The sequence below is a fragment of the Emys orbicularis genome, chromosome 1, assembly GCF_028017835.1.
Source record: "Emys orbicularis isolate rEmyOrb1 chromosome 1, rEmyOrb1.hap1, whole genome shotgun sequence".
NCBI lineage: Eukaryota > Metazoa > Chordata > Testudines > Emydidae > Emys > Emys orbicularis.
This window is the reverse complement of record NC_088683.1, coordinates 60,211,185-60,232,264: the sequence shown is the minus strand read 5'-3', so window position 1 is coordinate 60,232,264 and position 21,080 is coordinate 60,211,185. Positions and strand designations below refer to the sequence as shown.

Genomic DNA, 21,080 nt, shown 5'->3' with positions numbered 1-21,080 from the left:
ACAATCTGTTTCCAAAATTCGAATTATATAAATTCGGATTAATCCCGTAGTGTAGACATACCCTCAGATATCTTATAAAATTTACTTGAAATGCACTCCACTCATTGGAGTTTGGAATCTAGTCCTAAATTGTTGTGATTTTCAACAGTGCTTGCTACGTTAGTTTCAGGTAAACTTCAAACGGCTCAGAGTTCAAGTTCAGATGCTTATATGAAGCTTATTAACCCCTTCTGAATCTGATAAATTTGTCTGGAAATCTTATGAGAACAGGCTTCCTTCATAGTATTTCAACATTTCTGACTTTTGTCTCAACTATACCGCAAAGACACAGAAGCACATGGGGATGCAGCTAGGGAAGGTGAATTGTGATGGGTCATTCACCCCAGTGATGAGCTGCCAAAATCTTAGGAACCGGTTCCCTACCGGGTCTTCGGCGGCACGGCTCCGGCGGCTGAAGGACCCGCCACCGAAGACCCGGTAGGGAACCGCCCGGTGAGTACACCCCCCACCCATGTCCTGCCCCTGACTGCCCCCCTCAGAAACCGCAACCCATAACCCCCCCCCCGCTCCTTGTCCCCTGACCACTCCTTCCCGAGACCCCCAACCCTAACTTCCCCCCAGGACCTCACCCCCTGCCCAACTCGCCCTGCTCCCTGTCCCCTGACTGCCCTGACCCCATCCACCACCACCCCGACAGACCCCCATAACTCCCACGCGGCGCCTACCCAACTACCCCCTTCCCCATCCCCTGACCGCCCCCCAAGAACCTCTGCCCCATCCAACCCCCATACCCCCGCTCCCTGTCCCCGCCTTATCCAACCCCCCCGGCCCCGGCCTCTTACCCCCGCCCGGGCTGGAGCTGCGCCGCGCGGACGGAGTCGGGGCCTGGGCCGGGGCCGGAGCCGTGCCGCGTGGCCGGAGTCGGGGCCTGGGCCGGCCCGGAGCCGCGCGGCCGGAGTCGGGGCTGGGGCCCGGAGTCGGGGCAGGGCTGGGGCTCGGAGTTGGGGCTGGGCCGGGGCCGGGCAGTGCCGCACGGCCGGAGCCGGGGCCGGGCCGCACGGCGCCTGGAGCCCTCCTCCCGCCCCAGCTCACCTGCAGGAGTCGGGGCTGGGGCTGGGGCCGGGGCCCGTCCCGTCCCGGAGCCGTCCAGCCGGAGTCAGGGCCCGGCCCCTGCCCCAGCTCACCTGCAGGAAGCCCTGCTTTCCGCAAATCGGCTGATTCGCGGGAAGCAGGGGAGGAGAAGCCGGGGGGAGTGTCAGAGGAGGAGGCGGAGCTAGGTGAGCTGGGGCCAGAAGCAGGGCAGGGAGCTGCCAGAGATTTTGTAAAATTTAAAAGCCCTTTTAGAACCGGGACAACCGGTTCTAAAAGGGCTTCTAAATTTAACAACCGGTTCCCGTGAACCGGTGGGAACCAGCTCCAGCTCACCACTGATTCACCCCATACTAGCCCTGTAGGGGTTAATATAGGCAAGAGAGGCCAATTAGCCATAGGCTGCAGAAGGAGGGAAGCTAGAACATAATGAGGCTTAATTGGTGAAGAAGTTCAGCTGGGCAGAAACAGGTATGACTTCTATAAAGCTAGGGAGCTGGCAACAGAGACTTGGCCTGCAGACATATTCCTTGACACAAGGAGGGAGAGTAGGAGCCTAGAATAGCTAAGGTAGGAAGCAGTCCAGGGCACAGCAGAAAGGGCTGGGAGAATAAAGCCCAGAGCTGCTGGGTTTAGGGTCCCTGGATGGGAACCTGGTGTAGAGTGTGGGCCAGGGTTCCCCTACAAGCCAGTTTGGGAGTGGCATGCTAGGTGCAGCCCATTAAGTGACTGCCAGAGACAGTTAGGAAGGAGAGAGTTAGTACCCGGGGGGGAGCGTCAAGGTGACTTGGCAAGAGGGCTAAGCCATGAAGAGGAAAGCGCTGCAGCTCCAGACGCATAAGAAAGCCCACTGAGTAAGTGAGCGGGAAGACAGGCTGAGTAGAAAGGAGCATCAGACCATGTGGTGAGCCAGATGGGCCACTAGGAGGCAGCAGAGCAGTAAGAGAGCATGTCCTGTTACAGGAACAAAACCAAGAACTGTATCCAAACACTTCAGAAACCCAAAGTGTTTGTTTCTTCTCTCCAAATGTTCACCCAGTCTTGGGAGTTTTTATTTTGCCCCTCCCCCCCAATTTACCCAATTATGCTACTAATACCTACAAATTAACTAGAGCTGTCGATTAATCAGTTAACTCATACGATTAACTCAAAAAATTAATCGTGCAGGATACACTAATTGTGATTAATCACAGTTTTAATTGCACTGTTAAACAACAGAATACCAATTGAAATTTATTAAATATTTTGGATGTTTTTCTACATTTTCAAATATATTGATTTCAGTTACAACACAGAATACAAAGTGTACTGTACTCATTTTATATTATTTTTATTACAAATATTTGCACTGTAAAAATAACAAGAAATAGTATTTTTCAATTCACCTCATACAAGTACTGCAGTGCAATCTCTTTATCATGAAAGCGCAACTTACAAATGTAAATTTTTTTGTTACATAACTGCACTCAAAAACAAAACAATGTAAAACTTAGAGCCTACAAGTCCACTCAGTCCTACTTCTTGTTCAGCCAGTCGCTAAGAGAAACAAGTTTGTTTACATTTATGGGAGATAATGAAAGTGAGAAAAAATGTTTGCATGGCACTTTTGTAGCTGACATTGCAAGGTATTTACATGCCAGATCTGCTAAACATTCGTAGGCCCCTTCATGCTTTGGCCACCATTCCAGAGGACATGGTTCCATGATGATGACACTCGTTAAAAAAATAACGCATTAATTAAATTTGTGACTGAACTCCTTGGGGGAGAATTGTATGTCTCCTGCTCTGTGTTTTACCTGCATTCTACCATATATATTATGTTACAGCAGTCTCAGATGATGACCCAGCATGTTGTTTGTTTTAAGAACACTTTCACTGCAGATTTGACAAAACGCAAAGAAGGTACCACTGTGAGATTTCTAAAGATAGCTACAGCACTTGACCCAAGATTTAAGAATCTGAAGTGTCTTCCAAAATCTGAGAGGGATGTGGTGTGGAGCATACTTTCAGAAGTCTTAAAAGAACAACACTCTGATGCAGAAACTTCAGAACCCGAACCACCAAAAAAGAAAATCAACCTTCTGCTGGTGGAATCTGACTCAGATGATGAAAATGAACATGTGTTGGTCTGCACTGCTTTGGATCGTTATCGAGCAGAACCCATCATCAGCATGTACGCATGTCCTCTGGAATGGTGGTTGAAGCATAAAGGGACATATGAATCTTTAGCGCATCTGGCATGTAAATATCTTGCAATGCCAGCTACAAAAGTGCCATGCGAACATCTGTTCTCACTTTCAGGTGACATTGTCAACAAGAAGTGGGCAGCATTATCTCCTGCAAATGTAAACAAACTTGTTTGTCTGAGCAATTGGCTGAACAAGAAGTAGGACTGAGTGGACTTGTAGGCTCTAAGTTTTACATTGTTTTATTTTTGAATGCAGTTATTTTTTGTACATAATTCTACATTTGTAAGTTCAACTTTCATGATAAAGAGTACTACAGTACTTGTATTAAGTGAATTGAAAAATACTATTTTTTATTTTTACAGTGCAAATATTTCTAATAAAAATAAATATAAAGTGAGCATTGTACACTTTGTATTCTGTGTTGTAATTGAAATCAACATATTTGAAAATGTGGAAAACATCCAAAATATTTACATAAATAGTATTCTATTATTGTTTAAGAGCGCCATTAATCACAATTAATTTTTTTAGTCGCGCGATTAATCATGATTAATTTTTTTAATTGCTTGACAGCCCTTAAATTAACATGGGTCAATTTCTGCCCTCAGTTACACTCATGCAATCCCATTAGAATTATTAGGGATGTGACGCTACTGAGCTGTCACACTGCAAAGTGACATGGTGAAAATCCCTTGACCAGGCTGACTTTCTCCATTACAACAAATTCATTCTCTGATCGTTCAGTTCTATCATCTTCCTACCTAAATAACTGTCCTACAATGGGGTGTAGGCAGTGTGACCTACTGGTCAGAACAGGAGCCTGGCCTACTGGGTGGAGAAGAATCAGAGGGTAGAACCGGAGGCGTGGTCAGAGGCCCAACCAATGGTTGGAGCCAGCAGTCAGAACAGAACCAAGGTCAGAAGCCAAGGTCATAGTCAGCAGATTCTAAGACAATGGTTGGAGCCCAGTAATCAGAAATTCTGAGGAAGATAGGAATGAGGGCTGAAACTGGAGCAGGCATAGGTTAGAGCAAGGTCCAGTATAGGAAGCAGGCCTGGCACAGCTGCAGGCAAAGAGCACATTGAGGAGCCACTGTGCAGCTCTTGCTTCAAGGCTTAAATGGTGATCTGATGGCCCTTCTGTCTAATCAGGGAGCATAGTCACTTTGTGAGGCTTTAATGGTCCCTGCTGAGCTCAGTGGGGTGCTAGGTGATCATGCCTGGAGCTAGCTGAGGTCCTGACAGTACCTCTACACCGCCCCTTGAGGGCTCCTGCTAGGGTCCCTCAGCCCTGGCTTGTCAGAGTATCTTCCATGAAATTACTGCAGGAGACAGGGAGTATGAACGTTTTCTTTTGGTTTCCAGGATCACTCCTCTGGTCTGTACCTCTTCCAATCTATCTAGAGCAGAGGTTCTCAGGACAAATTTTTTGGTGGCCTCAGACTGCGGCCACCAACTTTTGCTGGTGACCGCTCTCACACTTTTTCCTAAAGTACTTAATTAGCTTTAGGAAAAACAAATAAATATGCACATAGATATGTCCAAATCATTGTAATTTATTTATTGCTAGCTAGTAAGTCTGCTGTGAAAAGTGATATTAACCAACATACAAGTATCACTTTTCACAGCAGACTTACTCAGCCCTGCCAAGCCTGGGGACAAATTAAGCCCTGGATATCTGGAAGGACGGGGGAGGCAGCCAGGGGCTAGAGCCTGAAGCCCCGCAGCTGGAGGCTGGGGCGTGCCGCCGTGCAGCCAGGGCCTATGGCTGAAGCCCAAAGCCTGAGCCCCACCACACCGGGAAGGTGGGAATTCACCGGCTGCCAGCTCCTCCAGTGTTGTGCCCCTGGTGTCGGCCCAACCCTTGTTGGCGGCCCCAGCAACCAACACCAAGGAAGCACATCCAGGAGCAACAGGGTGGGGGAGGGGATGCTACTTTGCCCTCCCCTTCCCCCCAATCAGAGCCCAGGAGGCTGTGGCCGCAAGAAAAGCCCCTGGTGGCCGCATGTGGCCACATTTGAGAAACTAGAGCTTCCCCTGACCCGCTAGGAGTCAAGGACCAATGAACTTTGTATTCCTCCTATCCATGGACAATAACTGGAGCGTGAATAGAGGAGGGTCTACCCGTTTGGGGAAGGAGGTTGTCGATGAACCATTTGAGGAGACAAACCCGAAACACGGGGTGAATCTTTGAGGAATTCTGGGAGTTGAAGCTTGAAGGCCACTGGGTTTAAATCAGCGGCCACTTCTGAATATATGGGTCCTAACTCTCATTAATTTTAATGAGTCAATGACCTAATTTCTGTCCTGATTTACATGTCACAAAATAGGGTTGTGTGAAGAGCAATTCAGGCCAGAACTTGTCCCAGTAGGTATTATCCTTACCTATCAAGGGTGAAATCCTATTTCCATTGAAGTCAATGGGAGTTTTGCCATTTTCTTCCATGAAGCCACAATTTCACCCCAGGAGAATAGACCCCTTTGGATCTATTACTATTCAATAAACCAGAGTTCTAAAGCTCTGTACACAATAAACCCCTGCCTAATAGGTATATAAAGCTGCCAGGAGAGTCAAAGAAAGAGTAGTACAAACAAGGAAACTTTCAGTCTTTAAGCACCTTGAATTACACAATGTGCTGGATATAAAGTTTGGCCTTTTTTTCCAGTTTATTATTGACCAGGGACAGACAGTAAAGTATGCAGTATTTAAAGTTGATTATAAATGACAACATTTCCCATTTTGGTTACTTGTAATAGTATTTCATCATAAAAGTAGTAGTCAATTTGTCCCAAATGAAAATATAAACAAATAAGCAACAGTGCCTGTAAAAGACAACATAAAGATTAGAGATTACTCCAAGGCAAATAAAATCTTTATACATAAAATATTTCCACATCTTTCTGGGAATTCTGATAGGCCAAAATGCTAATTCTGTCATTACATTTTCTATTTATTAGTATTTTCCCAGGCTGCAAAATTGCATAACAAATAAATAAGCTGTTTTCCCTTCCACCTCTTAGTTACAGAAGCTTTTGTTTTATTCCCCACCCCCTCATTTTCAATTACTCTAACTCCCTTTATTTCTTTGTTTTCTCTCTCTCTCTCCCTCATACCAGGGTGCAGTAAGACCCAGAGAAAATCCAGTGCATTACTTGGAAGGAAACAGGAAGTTTTACATGTCTATACATAATTTGCTTATGAAATGAAGTGGTGTAGAAGGTTTTGGCCTCAATACTCTCTGCACAGCAGATGCTCTGAAATGAAAACAAGCATCTATGCACTGGAGCTACCTTTGAAAACTGGCTTTTAATAGTGCACATTTCAGCAGAGATTTTTTTGTAATAAACCTAAAACCATCTAATAAACAAGTGAGGTCTAATTGCACAGAGTGAACAACAGAGTTGATGAGGGAGGGACAGCCCAGGCAAATCCCACCTTTATCTCAGGAGCAAATGTACTTGGAGCTGGCCCTCATCTACTCTATCATCATAAAGGCAGAAACCTCTCACCTTTTAAAGATGCCAGAATCCTATTCCTTGACTAACAGATAAGGAAAGTGTATTATTAAATCCATGACAGCAGTATTTGATGTGTTTTTCAACATTTAGAGAAATTCACCATAGGATTCTGGTCACACTGAATGACTCACTTCCTCTCACTCCACAGTACAAAAACCTCCCAGATTAAAAGGGAAACAGTCCATTTTTCTCTACCCTCTTCTTCCTCCTCCTCCTCAACCTTTCACTGTCCTCTCGCGTCTTCCCTTCACTCATCCATCATCTGGTCCATATCACCCCCCAGCTTTGAATCCTTTTACTGGTTCTCCATCTATGAATACATCAGATTCAAGCTCCTTGTTCCGGGCTTCAAGACCCTGCATAATTCTGACTCTCCCTAGTTCTCCGTCCTTGTCTCTTTTTGTGTCACCAGCCATCTCCTCGGCTCTACTGATACCAATCTCAACATGTTTGTCCTCAGCTCCTATAACATCTCCGGGCCTTCACACTGTCCCTATTCATGTAAGGCCCTTTTCTAAAGGCTACTACCACTCTACATTTAAATCTTTCCTGGACACCCACTTCTGCTGTGAGTCCTGCAAAAACGTAGCAGATTGATAATGGCCGAGTTGATAAGTAATTGGAAATAGGGTATATACATCATGGAAAATACACTCTCCACACTCCCTCAGATCATGTCATCATTAAATTATCAAACAGTGACTAGTCTCCACCATGGCCACTTGTATCCCACTATCCCCTCTTTTTGTGTCCTATGGACCCTGGTCCTGCAATTCATAATATGAAGGTGTATTACTGCACCACACAGAGCCCCACTGACTTCAGTTGTGCTCCACAGGGGCACAGCAGTCTGTGCACACGTAACAAATGACAGGATGGGGCCTTAGATTGTAAGCCCCTGGGGACAGAGACTGCACCTTCTTTTATGGATGGAAAGCACCTAGCATAATACTGATTATCTTACTGGTCTGATAATTCAAGCGTTAATTTTATCCACATAATAAAATACTAATAATTTATTGCACATGTTTAATTTTCATCACTCTTTGGAAAAGACACTCATTTAAAAAAAATACATTTGGGTTCTGACCAAAAATGACAGACAAAACCATAAAAATGTAATTGATACAACAGTGTTTCCAAAAGGGCAGCTTTTTGTTTTTAATTACCTCTCCATTTCGTTTTATTTTTGGTACTTGTGACCATGTGTGAAGCTACATCCACCCACTGTTGTACTCTATTAAACACAACTAATGACATTCCTTATGACTGCCTCAGCAATGCCAACTGCAATACTGTGCAATGAATATCAACCCATCTAGCTACAAGGCTTTTTACTCCTACTCCTCCTTTTCCCTAAGGCAAGTCATTATTCATAAACCTGCTGCTTTTGGTATTGTGTTGTATCCTTGCCCGTCTCCAGCAGAGTCTATTAAAACTCAAAGATTTAAGAGAGAAACGTTGCTCAGATACAAGAGTGAAGTACTGTGTTAAAATGCATCTTTCAAGTTTAGGGATGTCTACATAATCCTAAAATTAAAGGGACAATATCAAGGAGTCCAGGATTAAAATGTGACCTACAATGCCTATGCGCTGTAATAATATGGCTGGGAATGTTCTCTTGGTTCTAGATATCTTTATCAACAAAATCTGCTGTTGTACATATTGAAGAAATTCTCTGTAGCAGTTCAATAGCACTATTCCTACTGTAGCACTAGCAAGACACTGGTGCGAATAGGAAGCTGATGTATTACAGAGGATCATGGTGGAGGATCAAACTGTTGGGGTGACATGGGAGAAGAAAGTATTGGGGGAACAATATTGCTGGGGGAGGGACACAGAGAGAAGTGAGTATGGAAGATATGGTGTCGCTGGAGTACATTTGGGTGTATGTCTGAGAAATGGGCGTTCTGGAGCAGGCATGTGGAGTGGGAAAAATGGATGGAACAGATTAGAGCAGGGGCTTTAAGGCAAAGTGGGAAGAGGGCCCTGCCTCCTGTCTCCATGACCTGTTTATCTCCCTCCACACCTCAGGCTTAGCCCTTTTGTATTTTGTCCTGATCCCTTTCTTACATGCATAAATTTAATGCTGAAAACTTTATCTATGTAAATGTTATACACCTTAAAATATGTTGAGGTTGGAGTTCATTGAAAAATAGGATGAATTTTTCATGAACATTTTCATGAAAAAATTGTCCTTTTTTTCTTGTTGAAAACTTTTGGAATTTGAAACTTTTTGATCAGCTCTTGCTGGGGCAAAGGACTGTGAGGAGAGAAGATATAGGAAGTGACAATCTGCTCTCTTTCTTCGTTCCCCTGCCCTAGTCAAGATTATTCTTTTTAACACACTATTTCTCCCTGGTGCAGAAAAGAGCAACAAGGATGATTAAAGGCCTGGAAAAAACTCTCATATAAAGAAAGATTTAAAAGATTGGGGTTGTTTACCTTGGAAAGGAGATGAATAAGAGGGTCATTATATATGCATATAAAATAATAAATGATATCAAGAAGGCAGATCAGAAACTTCTGTTCTCCCTGTCTTATAACATAAGAAGAAGGGGAAAATTTAAAAAGTGGATAATTCAGAACTGATCAAAGGAAATACTTTTTCACACAATGTGTAATTAGACTGTGGGATTCAGTGCCATAGGAAGTCATTAAGGCCAAGAACTTGACAAGATTCCAATAGGGATTGGGTATTTATATAGTTTTCAAGAAAATCCAGAGTTGTCATAATTAATGATGACTAAAACTTTGGAAGGGCTATTAAACTTTTTGCTCCTGGGTTTAAGCCAGTCTCTAACTATTAGAGACCAAGATGAGACCTATATTTGGAATAGATCAGTGTTTCCCAAACTTGGGATGCCGCTTGTGTAGGGAAAGCCCCTGGCGGGCCGGGCTGGTTTGTTTACCTGCCGCGTCCGCAGGTCAGGCCAATCGCGGCTCCCACTGGCCACGGTTCACTGCTCCGGGCCAATGGGAGCTGCTGGAAGCGGCGGCCAGTAGGTCCCTCGGCCCACGCCGCTTCCAGAAGCTCCCATTGGCCCGGAGCAGCGAACCGCGGCCAGTGGGAGCCGTGATCGGCCAGACCTGCGGACACGGCAGGTAACAAACCGGCCCGGCCAGCCAGGGGCTTTCCCTACACAAGCATCCCAAGTTTGGGAAACACTGGAATAGACTATTGAACATCTGTTTACTGCTGGGTTCTTATACCTTCCTCTGAAACATGTAGCTCTGGCCACTGTCAGAGGCAGGATACTGGACTAGATGAACCTTGGATCTGATCCAGTCTGGCACTCCTGTTTCTATGTTCCTCCTCCCACCCACTCTTAACACCCATGTTTTTCCTATAACTCCCAGCAATGCCCTCGCTTTCCCATTCCTCTCCGTGCCACCTCCATATCCCCTCCTCCATATCCCCCCAAATCCTGGTCCTTCAGAACCCCCAGTTCTCTGCCAATCATCTACTACCCCTAGTGATCCTTAATATGTATCAAGTCAGTGATGAAGCCCCAGAGCATTCCAGGTGCTGACGCTTTCGTTACAGAAATCTAACCCTGTGAAGTGCACAGATGGATCCAACTGCAAGCTTGGCCCCAAGCCCTGAGCCATCTGGGAGCTCAATCATGGAGCTCACCACTAATCCCACAGTTTATGATCATCCCACACATTCAAGGCCAGATCCTTGGCCCCACTGCTGGTTGCTTTGTGCTAAAGCTGCCCTTATGGGGCTGATGGGGATGTCCTTTGTGTAGGCATAGCCCTGAGTGGCTTAATGCCAGCACAGCCAGCTCTATGCTCTCTATTCCCAGCACCTTCCTCCTGCAGCATGGTGGGGCACGTCAGGTGCAGGAGGGAGTGTGATCAGAGTATGCTATGCCATCCTGTGCTAGTGAAATGGCCCTAACAGGTCATTCCAGCTGGTGCAAGTTGGAGTAGTCCTGTGACTGTTACAGCTTGTGCCAGCAGCCAAACCAGCCTTCACCAGTGCTCAGGAGAGGGGGAGTGGAAAAGTGGTGGAAAACCACTCCCCTCAGGTGTGTAAAGCAGAGCTCACCCACACCTGAGGATCTGGTCCTCTCTGTCTATAGGTTTCCACAGTGAAGGCCTGGTGTGCTCCGGTGCTCACTTGGGTGTCTAGGTCAACACAGTGACACTTCTGGCTTTGGTATCTTTCTAGCACCGGCTAACTTGTGGAGGAGCCAGCCTACAACAACAATGATTCCTTGATTGTTCTTTCAAGGGAAGTGGTCTGTGAATTAAAACTGCCCTATTCCTCACTGCCTAAAAATCAGTTTTTATGAGTGAAACTTGGGAGTTCAGAAAACTTGCTGCTGCTGAGAACATGTGGGCTGAAAAATCACAAACCACAGGGAAAACACATGTAATTTTTGACTACGCAACGTATAAACATCTCTATTCCTACTCTTTCCAAATTCCCTGAAAGAAGTTTCACAGGCTAGGTTAAGCATTCCAATGCGCAGACACATTGGTTACTCCAAACAAAAGTGAGAAATAGTGCTTAAAATACAAGTGTGGCTTCACCCTGAACTATGGAGTTGGGTGACCTTTTTTTGGCAAATAGTAAATTCACTGAAATATGCAGTTTTCAGGGGCACTGATACTATTTGCCAAACTGCATTTAGAGAATAGTTTCAGCCAAAAAAAAAAAAAAAAAAAAAAAGGACAAAAATACTGAAAATGTCAAAACATTTTGTAACATTTCATTTTGACCTTTCCTTTCAAAACGGTGTTTTGTTTTGAAATCTAGATAATTTAAAAAAAAGGTGAAACCACCAAAAAAATGGCCCAAAACAAAATGAAAAACTGAAATAAATTTAGTTTGGGTTCAAACATTTTGTTTGGAAAAAAAAAATCATTTTTTGTTTTGTTTTTTTGTTTAGTGAGACACTGAAAAAAAATCCAGTTTCGGTTCAACCTGAATCAATTCCCCTCCCCTCTCCCCCAGCTTTCAGTTTGGCTTGAACTGAAAAATCAATTATTTTTTCCATGCTAATTATGACCAATGCATCCATGAAACAGAAACTGAGAAACACCTTACCATTTGCTTTTTATTCACACTCTTCTTGCGATTCTCATTTTTGCTCTCATCTTCATACACCAAAACAAAGTCAATTCTTCGCTGGCCATCGTTAAAGAACAAGGAATCAGGTTTTTGATCAAACTCTGCCTGTAAGGAGTGCAGAACATTTTAATTATGAAGATCTTTACAAGCCAGTTCTTTTTGTTTGTTGACTATGTACAGAAGTTGAGGAGTAGAAAAACTCAATGTCAAGTCGTTACAGTAGCAACAAAACTCAGTATCACACTGTTCCCTTTTGTAAAGAGACAGGTCTCTGTATGACATAAGGACAGCAGAACTTCTACCTAATTTTCTCCTTCAAAAATTGCAGATTAACTTTTGCAAATATGGCAATGGAAGGAGCTTAGGTGACAGTACCATTACCAAATAAGGCATCTGTCAAGTAATGTACATACCATTGTGATATACTGTTACAGAACCATGTTATAAAACATTTTGGTTCCTGCAGGGACTCTCACAATAACTGGCTTCCCGTCTTTCCCAGAAACTTTGCCAGAAGTCTGAGCTTCTCAACAACTGAAAAATCCTTTCATGGCTCCATACACACTAATATCCATAAGAACCAGTGCCACATGCACGACCCTGAACCAGAGAAGGACACGGCCACAGTGCAAATGCATTCACGAAATGTAACGCATCCCATGTGGATATACTTCTTATTTTTATTAGCAAAATCTCAGCAGGCACAGAACATTGTTAAACGCCACACATCCATCATGTTATAATATATGCCAAAATCAAAAAGATTAATATATCCATAAACCATCACCCAGTCCCTAGAGGAACATAGGATAGATTTCAGAATTTGTTAGTCTCTAAGGTGCCATAAGTACTCCTGTTCTTTTTATAGGATAGATTGTCATATCCACTAATAACATCTTAATGTGTTAATTCATGTGTATGACATTTTAGGCACAATTGATGATGGGTTTGATGGAGAAATCTGAATGCTAGAGTTACGTTTTTGCAGTTAGTTTGTGGGAATACTTGTGGGCATCACCATGTGTAATAATGCTTAAGGTTAAGATTTTGTCACAGTTATTTTTAGTAAAAGTCACAGACATGTCATGGGCAATAAACAAAAATTCATGGAAGCCAGTGACCTGTCTGTGACTTTTACTAAAAATCACAGGGGAGTGAGGGGCTGAACGCTGGGGGGGACTGAAGCCCGAGTCCTGCAGAGAGGGACTGACAGCTGCAGGGCAGAAGCTGAAGAGGTCTCTTACAGTCACGGAATCCATGATCTCCAGGATGAAATCGTATCCTTAATAATGCTCATCCTCACATTCATTTTGTTAACAACTAAACCTTAATGTCATTAGAATTCTCACCCAGTTTGAAGAAGTGGGTGTCTGCGTGGCTTAGGTTAAACTGGAAGGTGTTCATGACATTGGGCCAGATCCTCAGCTGCTGTAAACTGATATAGTGCCACTGAAGTCAACGGAACTATGTTAACTTATTCCAGTTTAGGATCTTATTTCCAAAGTTGTATGAGAGAAGATATGTATTCATAAAAGGCTTGCAAAACTGCTGAAAACAAGAACTTCTTTCCCTGCCTTTCCTATATTGACCCTGATATCAAAGTAACGACTTGTATGAGGCTTTACTCACTGTTGTTTAAATGGTAATGTTACCTATTATTACTAACGAGTTTAGATACAACTGCTATAAATTACTCCAGGCTTTAAAGGTTTGGGATAATTAATGTTTCAAACTTCTTGACATCCAGCATCTTTAGCTTATTGCAATGACACAGAATATCTGTCTGAACCAAATCAATCAGCAGTTCTCATTTCTTAGAATTATAGGAGTTAGAGCTGAAAGAGACCTATTAGATCATCCCACTTGGCCATTCAAGGATTGTCTGCAACAGCTGTAGTTTTAAATATAAAATGCAGCACTGCTAGTGCTATCTCCAGACTAGTTTTAAATGTCTTGTAATTGGGCTTAGCTGCATGGTGTCTACATTCTCGTGTGGAGTTAAAATATCAAATTACTGTAAAATAGTTATGTTTTGTTTTTTAATTAGCACCCTCTTTTCTACTGAAGCAGAACCTGATCATACTTTTACAACTTATTACGTTTCTTGGAACTAAAATAAACAGTAGAGTGATGTTAGACATTGGATTTGTATTTTTATCACACTGATTTTACCTTGACAACTACACTGTCATTTGCATTTTAAAAAATGAAACAATATGAACTTGGGAAAGAGTCAAATGACTAAAATCAAGTCAGCAACCAGGTGTTCTAAATATAAAAATCATACTAAAAAGAATTTATGACATTCCTGTTACTTAAGGGACAATGACAATAAATACTAAGTGGGCCAATCTCTATGCTCATAATTACAATAGACTCTCATGTATCTAAGTCTATAATAGAAAGGGGAAGATAGAAGTGACCCGTATATTTAGGTAGCCAAACACCTTCCATTTTAAAAGGATTCTTGTAACTTTTTAAAGAGAAATTCTAACACCTCTATTGTTTGCAGAAGGCCTTAGACATTCAGCAGAGAGAAAGCCCTCAGGTTAGACATTCAGCAGAGAGAAAGCCCTCAGGTTAGAGAAGAGCCTTTGCTTTGTCCCATGAAATTCTGTACAGGTTTTCCTGAGATTTAAACTGTTGAAAATTACTATTTCCAACTTCTCACTTGCATTCCTCAGGAAAATTTTGGCAGTATTTCAAAATAACTGAACATGAACATTCTAAAGAGCTGGGTGTTCACCCCCACCGAAGCAGCAGCAGATACAACACTGAAAATGCAATTGAAGTGAGCTGTTGTAGCAGCTGTTGCAGTGGGAGTGGGGGAAAGGGAAGAAAGCCAGGTCAGACTTCTGCCAATCATTCCCCTCTTTCTCCCCCTTGGACCCAACACATGGCCCAGCAGACTATGCCCTCCCCTGGGCAAAAAGCTTTTTTCAAACTGCTGGTTGGTTTGGTCCTGTAGCTCAAGTGGTAAAAGTCCATGTTGCAATGCTGAATGTACAGCGGTCAGACTCTTACGATGACGAGTAATGGGGGGAATTGTTACGGTTGCACATAACAGAATTTTTGTTTGTTTTTGTCATAACTATAAAGGGAAGGGTAACAGCTCTCCTGTGTACAGTACTATAAAATCCCTCCTGGCCAGAGACTCCAAAATCCTTTTACCTGTAAAGGGTTAAGAAGCTCAGGTAACCTGGCTGACACCTGACCCAAAGGACCAATAAGGGGACAAGATACTTTCAAATCTTGGTGGGGGGAAGGCTTTTGTTTGTGCTCTTTGTTTTGGGGGTTGTTCGCTCTTGGGACTAAGAGGGACCAGACATCAATCCAGGCTCTCCACATCTTTCTGAACAAGTCTCTCATATTTCAAACTTGTAAGTAAACAGCCAGGCAAGGCGTGTTAGTTTACCTTTGTTTTCTCAACTTGTAAATGTACCTTTTACTAGGGTGTTTACCTCTGTTTGCTGTAACTTTGAACCTAAGGCTAGAGGGGGGTCCTCTGGGCTCTTTAAGTTTGATTACCCTGTAAAGTTATTTTCCATCCTGATTTTACAGAGATGATTTTTACCTTTTTCTGTAATTAAAAGCCTTCTTTTTAAGAACCTGATTGATTTTCCTTGTTTTTAGATCCAAGGGGGTTGGATCTTGATCCACCAGGAGTTGGTGGAAGGGAGGAGGGGGGATGGTTAATTTCTCCTTGTTTTAAGATCCAAGGGGTTTGGATCTGTATTCACCAGGGAATTGATGAAGAGTCTCTCAAGGCTACCCAGGGAAGGGAATTAGCATCGAGAGTGGTGGCAGCGGACCAGATCTAAGCTGGTAAGCTTAGAAGTTTTCATGCAGGCCTTGACAGTTTTAATAGGAAATTACATTAAAAATCCAATGTTTAAATAAAGTCATTTAGGTTGCAAAGTTAAGCTCTCAAAAGCAGGGCCGGCTCTAGGTTTTTTGCAGCCCCAAGCAAAAAAAAAAACAAAACTCTGAAAGGTGGCCGGAATGCCGCCCCTGAAATTGTGCCGCCCCAAGCATGTGCTTGGTTTGCTGATGCCTAGAGCCGGTCCTGCTCAAAAGTTAGGAAATGCCAGATTTAAGGTTGCCCATGTCACCTTAATTTGTCCCCCTCGTGCGCATGAATTACGATGCAGACTTTAATTACATGATCACTAGGGCCAGTGTTTTCCAGCCACGAAAACAGAGTAATTTCAGATTTTCCAAGCTGTATATTTTGGAAATTTTAGATATGAATTATAGGGATACAAAAAATACGTGTATCGACAAACTTGAGCAATACGTAATCCTTTACAGCATGAAAGTGCACTGGGGAAGGGGACAGAAGACAGCTGTACAGGAGAGGTGGGGGACAGATGCTGGGCACTGAGGGCTAGAGCCAGCCCAGCTGTGTGCTGGGGTGAGGGGGCAGGAGCCAGCTGTGTAGGGGAGAGGAGGGACAGATCTTGGGCACTGACAGCCTAAAGCCAGCTGTGTGGTGGGGGGAGGAGGGAGGAGCCAGCTGTGTGCAGGGGAGGGGAGCAGGGGAGAGGCACCGTGGACGCTGCCGAGAGTAGGTGCAAGCGCTGTCCACTCTGCAGCATGGCGAGGGAGCCCGGCGCCCCACTGCCAAGTGCCCTGCCCACCCAGGAGAAGCTCCACAGAGGTTTTGCCAAGCACAGGGCTGTGTAAGGATAGGAGAAGTTGGCCACGAGCCTCAACAGCAGCCAGCCCCCAGCTTCTGCCCTGCACCCTGGGGATGAGTCAGGTGTCTCCAGCCAGAAATCGGGGGGGTGGGAGGTGGAAGAGGGAGGAGGCCTGACATGAGCCCGCATACCCCACCCCTTCTCTGATTGGTGATTCCAGAACTGAAGAGTCATTTTGGAAAAAATCGTGGCAATAGCAGCAGTTTCCAGAAAACACCGGCCCTAATGATCACACACTTCTTTTTCCACAGGACCCATGCCTCATTCAGTATGCAGGATAGATGTATAAAGGGGCCAAATGAAGGCTGCATGGGCAACCTTAAATCTGGTATTTCCTAACTTTTGAGTGCTTGACTTTGCAACCCAATTTTCTTTTAATAATGTGGAGGGTTTTTTTTTAACGTAACAGTATATAGACTATCATAAGGGGGAGGGGCAATAACACTACAAGCCTACAGAGGCTGGCCATTCCCCAGTGTCCTACATTTCAATAGCATTCATATGTATCACCTTTTATGTAGCTGAAAGATTAAGCAATTTTATTGCAACTTCATGAATGCAGGTCAACAAAGGGTTCACAGTTGTGAAAATATAGCTGGAAGCCCATTTTTCAAATGTAATCCCACCGGGAAGCCTTTTTTTAACTTTTGTTTATAGCTACTGTAAATAGTGTCCAGTTTCCCCCACATTACACACTTTATAAAGCATTAAAGTAAAATAACAGATTAAACATGGGTATTTATCATTTTGTTCTGTGGCACCTTTAAGACTAACAGATGTATTGGAGCATAAGCTTTCGTGGGTGCGTCTGACGAAGTGGATATTCACCCACGAAAGCTTATGCTCCAATACATCTGTTAGTCTTAAAGGTGCCACAGGACTCTCTGTTGCTTTTTACAGATCCAGACTAACACGGCTACCCCTCTGATACTTATCATTTTGTTGTATGATCAAAATTATGAAATACCAACATCTACATTAATGTAATATTAAGTGCTACAAAGTTAAAATGTTTAAAGTCAGGAAATGCAAAAACTCAGGTTCCAATAGTCCAATTGGGTTGTACATCCCATATATTTTATTGCATAGCTTTTGTAACGTTCAGTAATAGATTAAGCAACACATTTAATTGAAAAAAGAGGGAAATAGAAAATAACATATCTGTGTAATGCAGCTAAGTTAACAAAAAAATAAGATTCCAACAGAATTGTTATTTCACCTATTCAACCATAATGTTATATTATTATACTCTCTTACTTTTCATTTTCAAGTTTAAAAGAGTTAAAATGATGCTTCAAAATGCTGTTATTAGGGATTAAATTCAGTCAGAGCTCCAGTAAATATTTTCAACCCTTCCCCAGAGTTTTTATAGCATGTAAGTGGAGGGGGCTCCAGGAAATACTCTATAAGAATTTAAATTTATTATTAAAATGAGTTGAACTGGGCTGCAAATTTAATGAGTTCTGCTTAAACATCAATGGCTTAATATAGCCCAAACATTATAGACAGGCCCTTTGTATCTGATAGCCCTTTGTTTGGGAAGAAATAATCATGGGTCCAATTTTCAGAGCCTCAGTTTAATCAGCTAATACATTTTCAGTAGTGATGCAGATATCACTCTTCCAGTCTGACGTTATAATAATGCCCTAATATATAGCAGATTGATATTGATCAATACCGTTAAACAGTATGAAACAATACATTTACCTGGTGAATAATTACATTTAGCACATATTATGTCATGTTTTTGAAGACTCAAAGCACTACACAGTACACTCCAATCAATCAATCACCACAACACCCTTGTGAGGTAGGTACCAGTTATGCTAATTTTATACATAAGGAATCCGAATGAGAGGAGACGGGCTAGACTGTGGGTAAATGTTTCAAATGCATCTAAATAATTTAGGAACCTATGTTCCATTTTCAAAAGTGATTTAGACACCTATGTCACTGAGGTACTTTTGGAAATTGTACCCTGTAATAACAATTGCCCTGAATAAAGAGTGGTGTGTAACGTCTATGCCCTAGGAGCCAGACAAAGGAACAAATTGTGACTCAGAGTCACAGTCCTCTGACCTTTCCTGGCTCTGTATTTAGTAAATTACTGTCCCTGTGAGCCTAACTAGCTACTATGGCAAGTGAATTAAGCGGCACTGAGGCAGAGCTGTGCCCTCTCCCCATTTCTCTCCACTTCCTTCCCATCTACTTGCCAATATGAGCGAGTATCAGGCGAATAGCCCTTGCTCTCTCACTGTCAGGACAAAGCTGCAATCTGAACAGGGAAATAAAGGGGATTTTATCCTGAACAGCTAAGTAAGGTCTGGGATAACTTGGCTGGCAGTGACTGGACCAAGGCCACGTGGCGAATCAGTGAGAATCTGTAGTGGAACTGAGGACATCCTGACTCTCGGTCCTGTGCTCTAGATCACTGGGCCTCTCTGGCACAGAATGCTATTTGAACGTTTTGTCATACATATGTGAAACCTAGCTGCACGAGACTTCTCCAGCAGAAGATGAGAGCATAACATTCTAGCAGTGAGCATTCTTCAGCAGCAGCTTACGCCTATGCTCCAGTTTCATGGAAACAATGCCACATGACATTAGCCAGAGTGAAATGTGTCTACATTTACAGTGGTTTCTCAGGACACTCGAATGGTCTGTGGGTGGAGACATGGAAGATCAGTAAAAAGATGAGAATGAAGAAAAATGAGTGAGCTAGTAAAAGCCAAGATTGTTGTTTATTTATCTTTTACTACACCATGAACAAGCACAATATTTTAAGGTCAGTAGATAATCTAACAGGAGTACTTGTGGCACCTTAGAGACTAACAAATGCCACAAGTACTCCTGTTCTTTTTGCGGATACAGACTAACACGGCTGCTACTCTGAAACCTAGATAATCTAAGTGACAAGACCCTCTGCAGGAGTGACTTGTCCAACTGGCATTTTTATGGCAGAAAACCTAAGATCACACTATCTTTGAAATTATGGAGGACAACTTTCACAAGATTAATTGCTCTTCAGTAATTTACTATTGTAGTAAAAATGTGCCTGCCTTGGACATCAGGTTATATATACTGGGCCTTATTTGCAGCTGATGTAAATCCCTGTTAGGGTGACCCGATGTCCTGATATTAGGGGCTTTGTTTTATATAGGCAACTATGCTCCCTGCACCCCCACCCCCAAAGTATCCTGATTTTTCACACTTGCTATCTGGTCACCCTAATCCGTATAGCACTAGAGAAGTCAATAGGACTGTGTCATTTTACACCACCTGAGAGTCTGACCCATTGTTTTGCTTTATCTTTAGATTATTTTTCCCTTACACATAGAATAATATAACCATAACACAAGACCATAGAAGCTCCTTTGCACTAATGTAGGCTGCTTTTTCATTGATATTCAAGTGCCAAGCTCACAATTCATATTATGACTCAGACAGTTCTATTAAAAATCAAAAGAACTATAGTGCTTTGCTGAATTTCCTTTTGTTGCCAGATGCCATCAGCCTGACATGGAATTAAGTTCTGGTCCCCGGATGTCAGCAGTTAGTCTGGAAACAAGTTACCCTTTTGTCATGCCCTGAGCTTAACTACTCAACTCTGTCTGAAAGGAACTCAGAAAGACTAAAACAAAATAATATCCATATGGCTTGGGACCTCTTCAGGCCAGAGATTTTCTTCATTGTGTGAACTACACAGAGCCAGATGCATTGCTGGCACTTGAAATAATAACCACGTAGGTCCCTAGTTCTGCCACTCTTGCACTGAGTAGCACTTTACTCTGTAATATTCAGAAAGGCTCCATTGTCCCTTGACCTAAAAGTCACAAAGCACACGAGACGGTCAGAACAGCAGGAGGGAAAGCAGCATTTTAGAAAGGCTGAAGGGATGCAAACTAAGAGTTGGGTAGGCTGGACAGCAGGAAGTTGCTGTAAGGCTGGTCTACATGGCGCAGCAATGTGCACTACAGGGATGTGATTTCTAAAGTACTCCAACATGTGCTCGCTGACTGGCCTGTGTAAACCCTGCTGGCTCACATTAAAAGGTCCCTAGCACGCATGAACATAGTGATGGTGAAAGGGCAGATTTTGGAAAAGATGTTGCACTGCTAAAGTTGTAGTACAAATCTTTCACAAGTCTGTGCTTGAACAAGTGACCTGTTGGGTGTTCAACCAGAGGCCTGTGCATGACAAAGCATTCACCATTTACTGGGGATGTTTTACGAGATATGTTTTGTATCCCCCATGACAAGATGAATGCTGCTAGTGTTGCAAGTGGTGGTGCAGGTGTAACCCACACACATTCTGGGTGTGGTCTTCTGTCCCATCTAGTGGCACCGAGACCACTTAGAGCAGGGGTGGCCAACCTGTGGCTCCAGAGCCACATGCGGCTCTTCAGAAGTTAATATGCAGCTTCTTGTATAGGCACCGACTCCGGGGCTGGAGCTACAGGTGCCGACTTTCCAATGTGCCAGGGGGTGCTCACTGCTC

At 43.3% G+C, this 21,080-nt stretch overlaps 1 protein-coding gene across 1 annotated transcript in view; it reads right to left on the bottom strand.

The window, feature by feature from the left end:
• ANO6 (anoctamin 6) overlaps nucleotides 1-21,080 on the bottom strand; it is a 126,149-nt gene that overhangs the window by 49,866 nt on the left and 55,203 nt on the right. Inside the window, exon 3 of the mRNA XM_065404068.1 lies at nucleotides 11,860-11,988. Coding sequence (XP_065260140.1) covers nucleotides 11,860-11,988 — 129 coding nt within the window. The remainder of the gene's footprint in view (nucleotides 1-11,859; nucleotides 11,989-21,080) is intronic.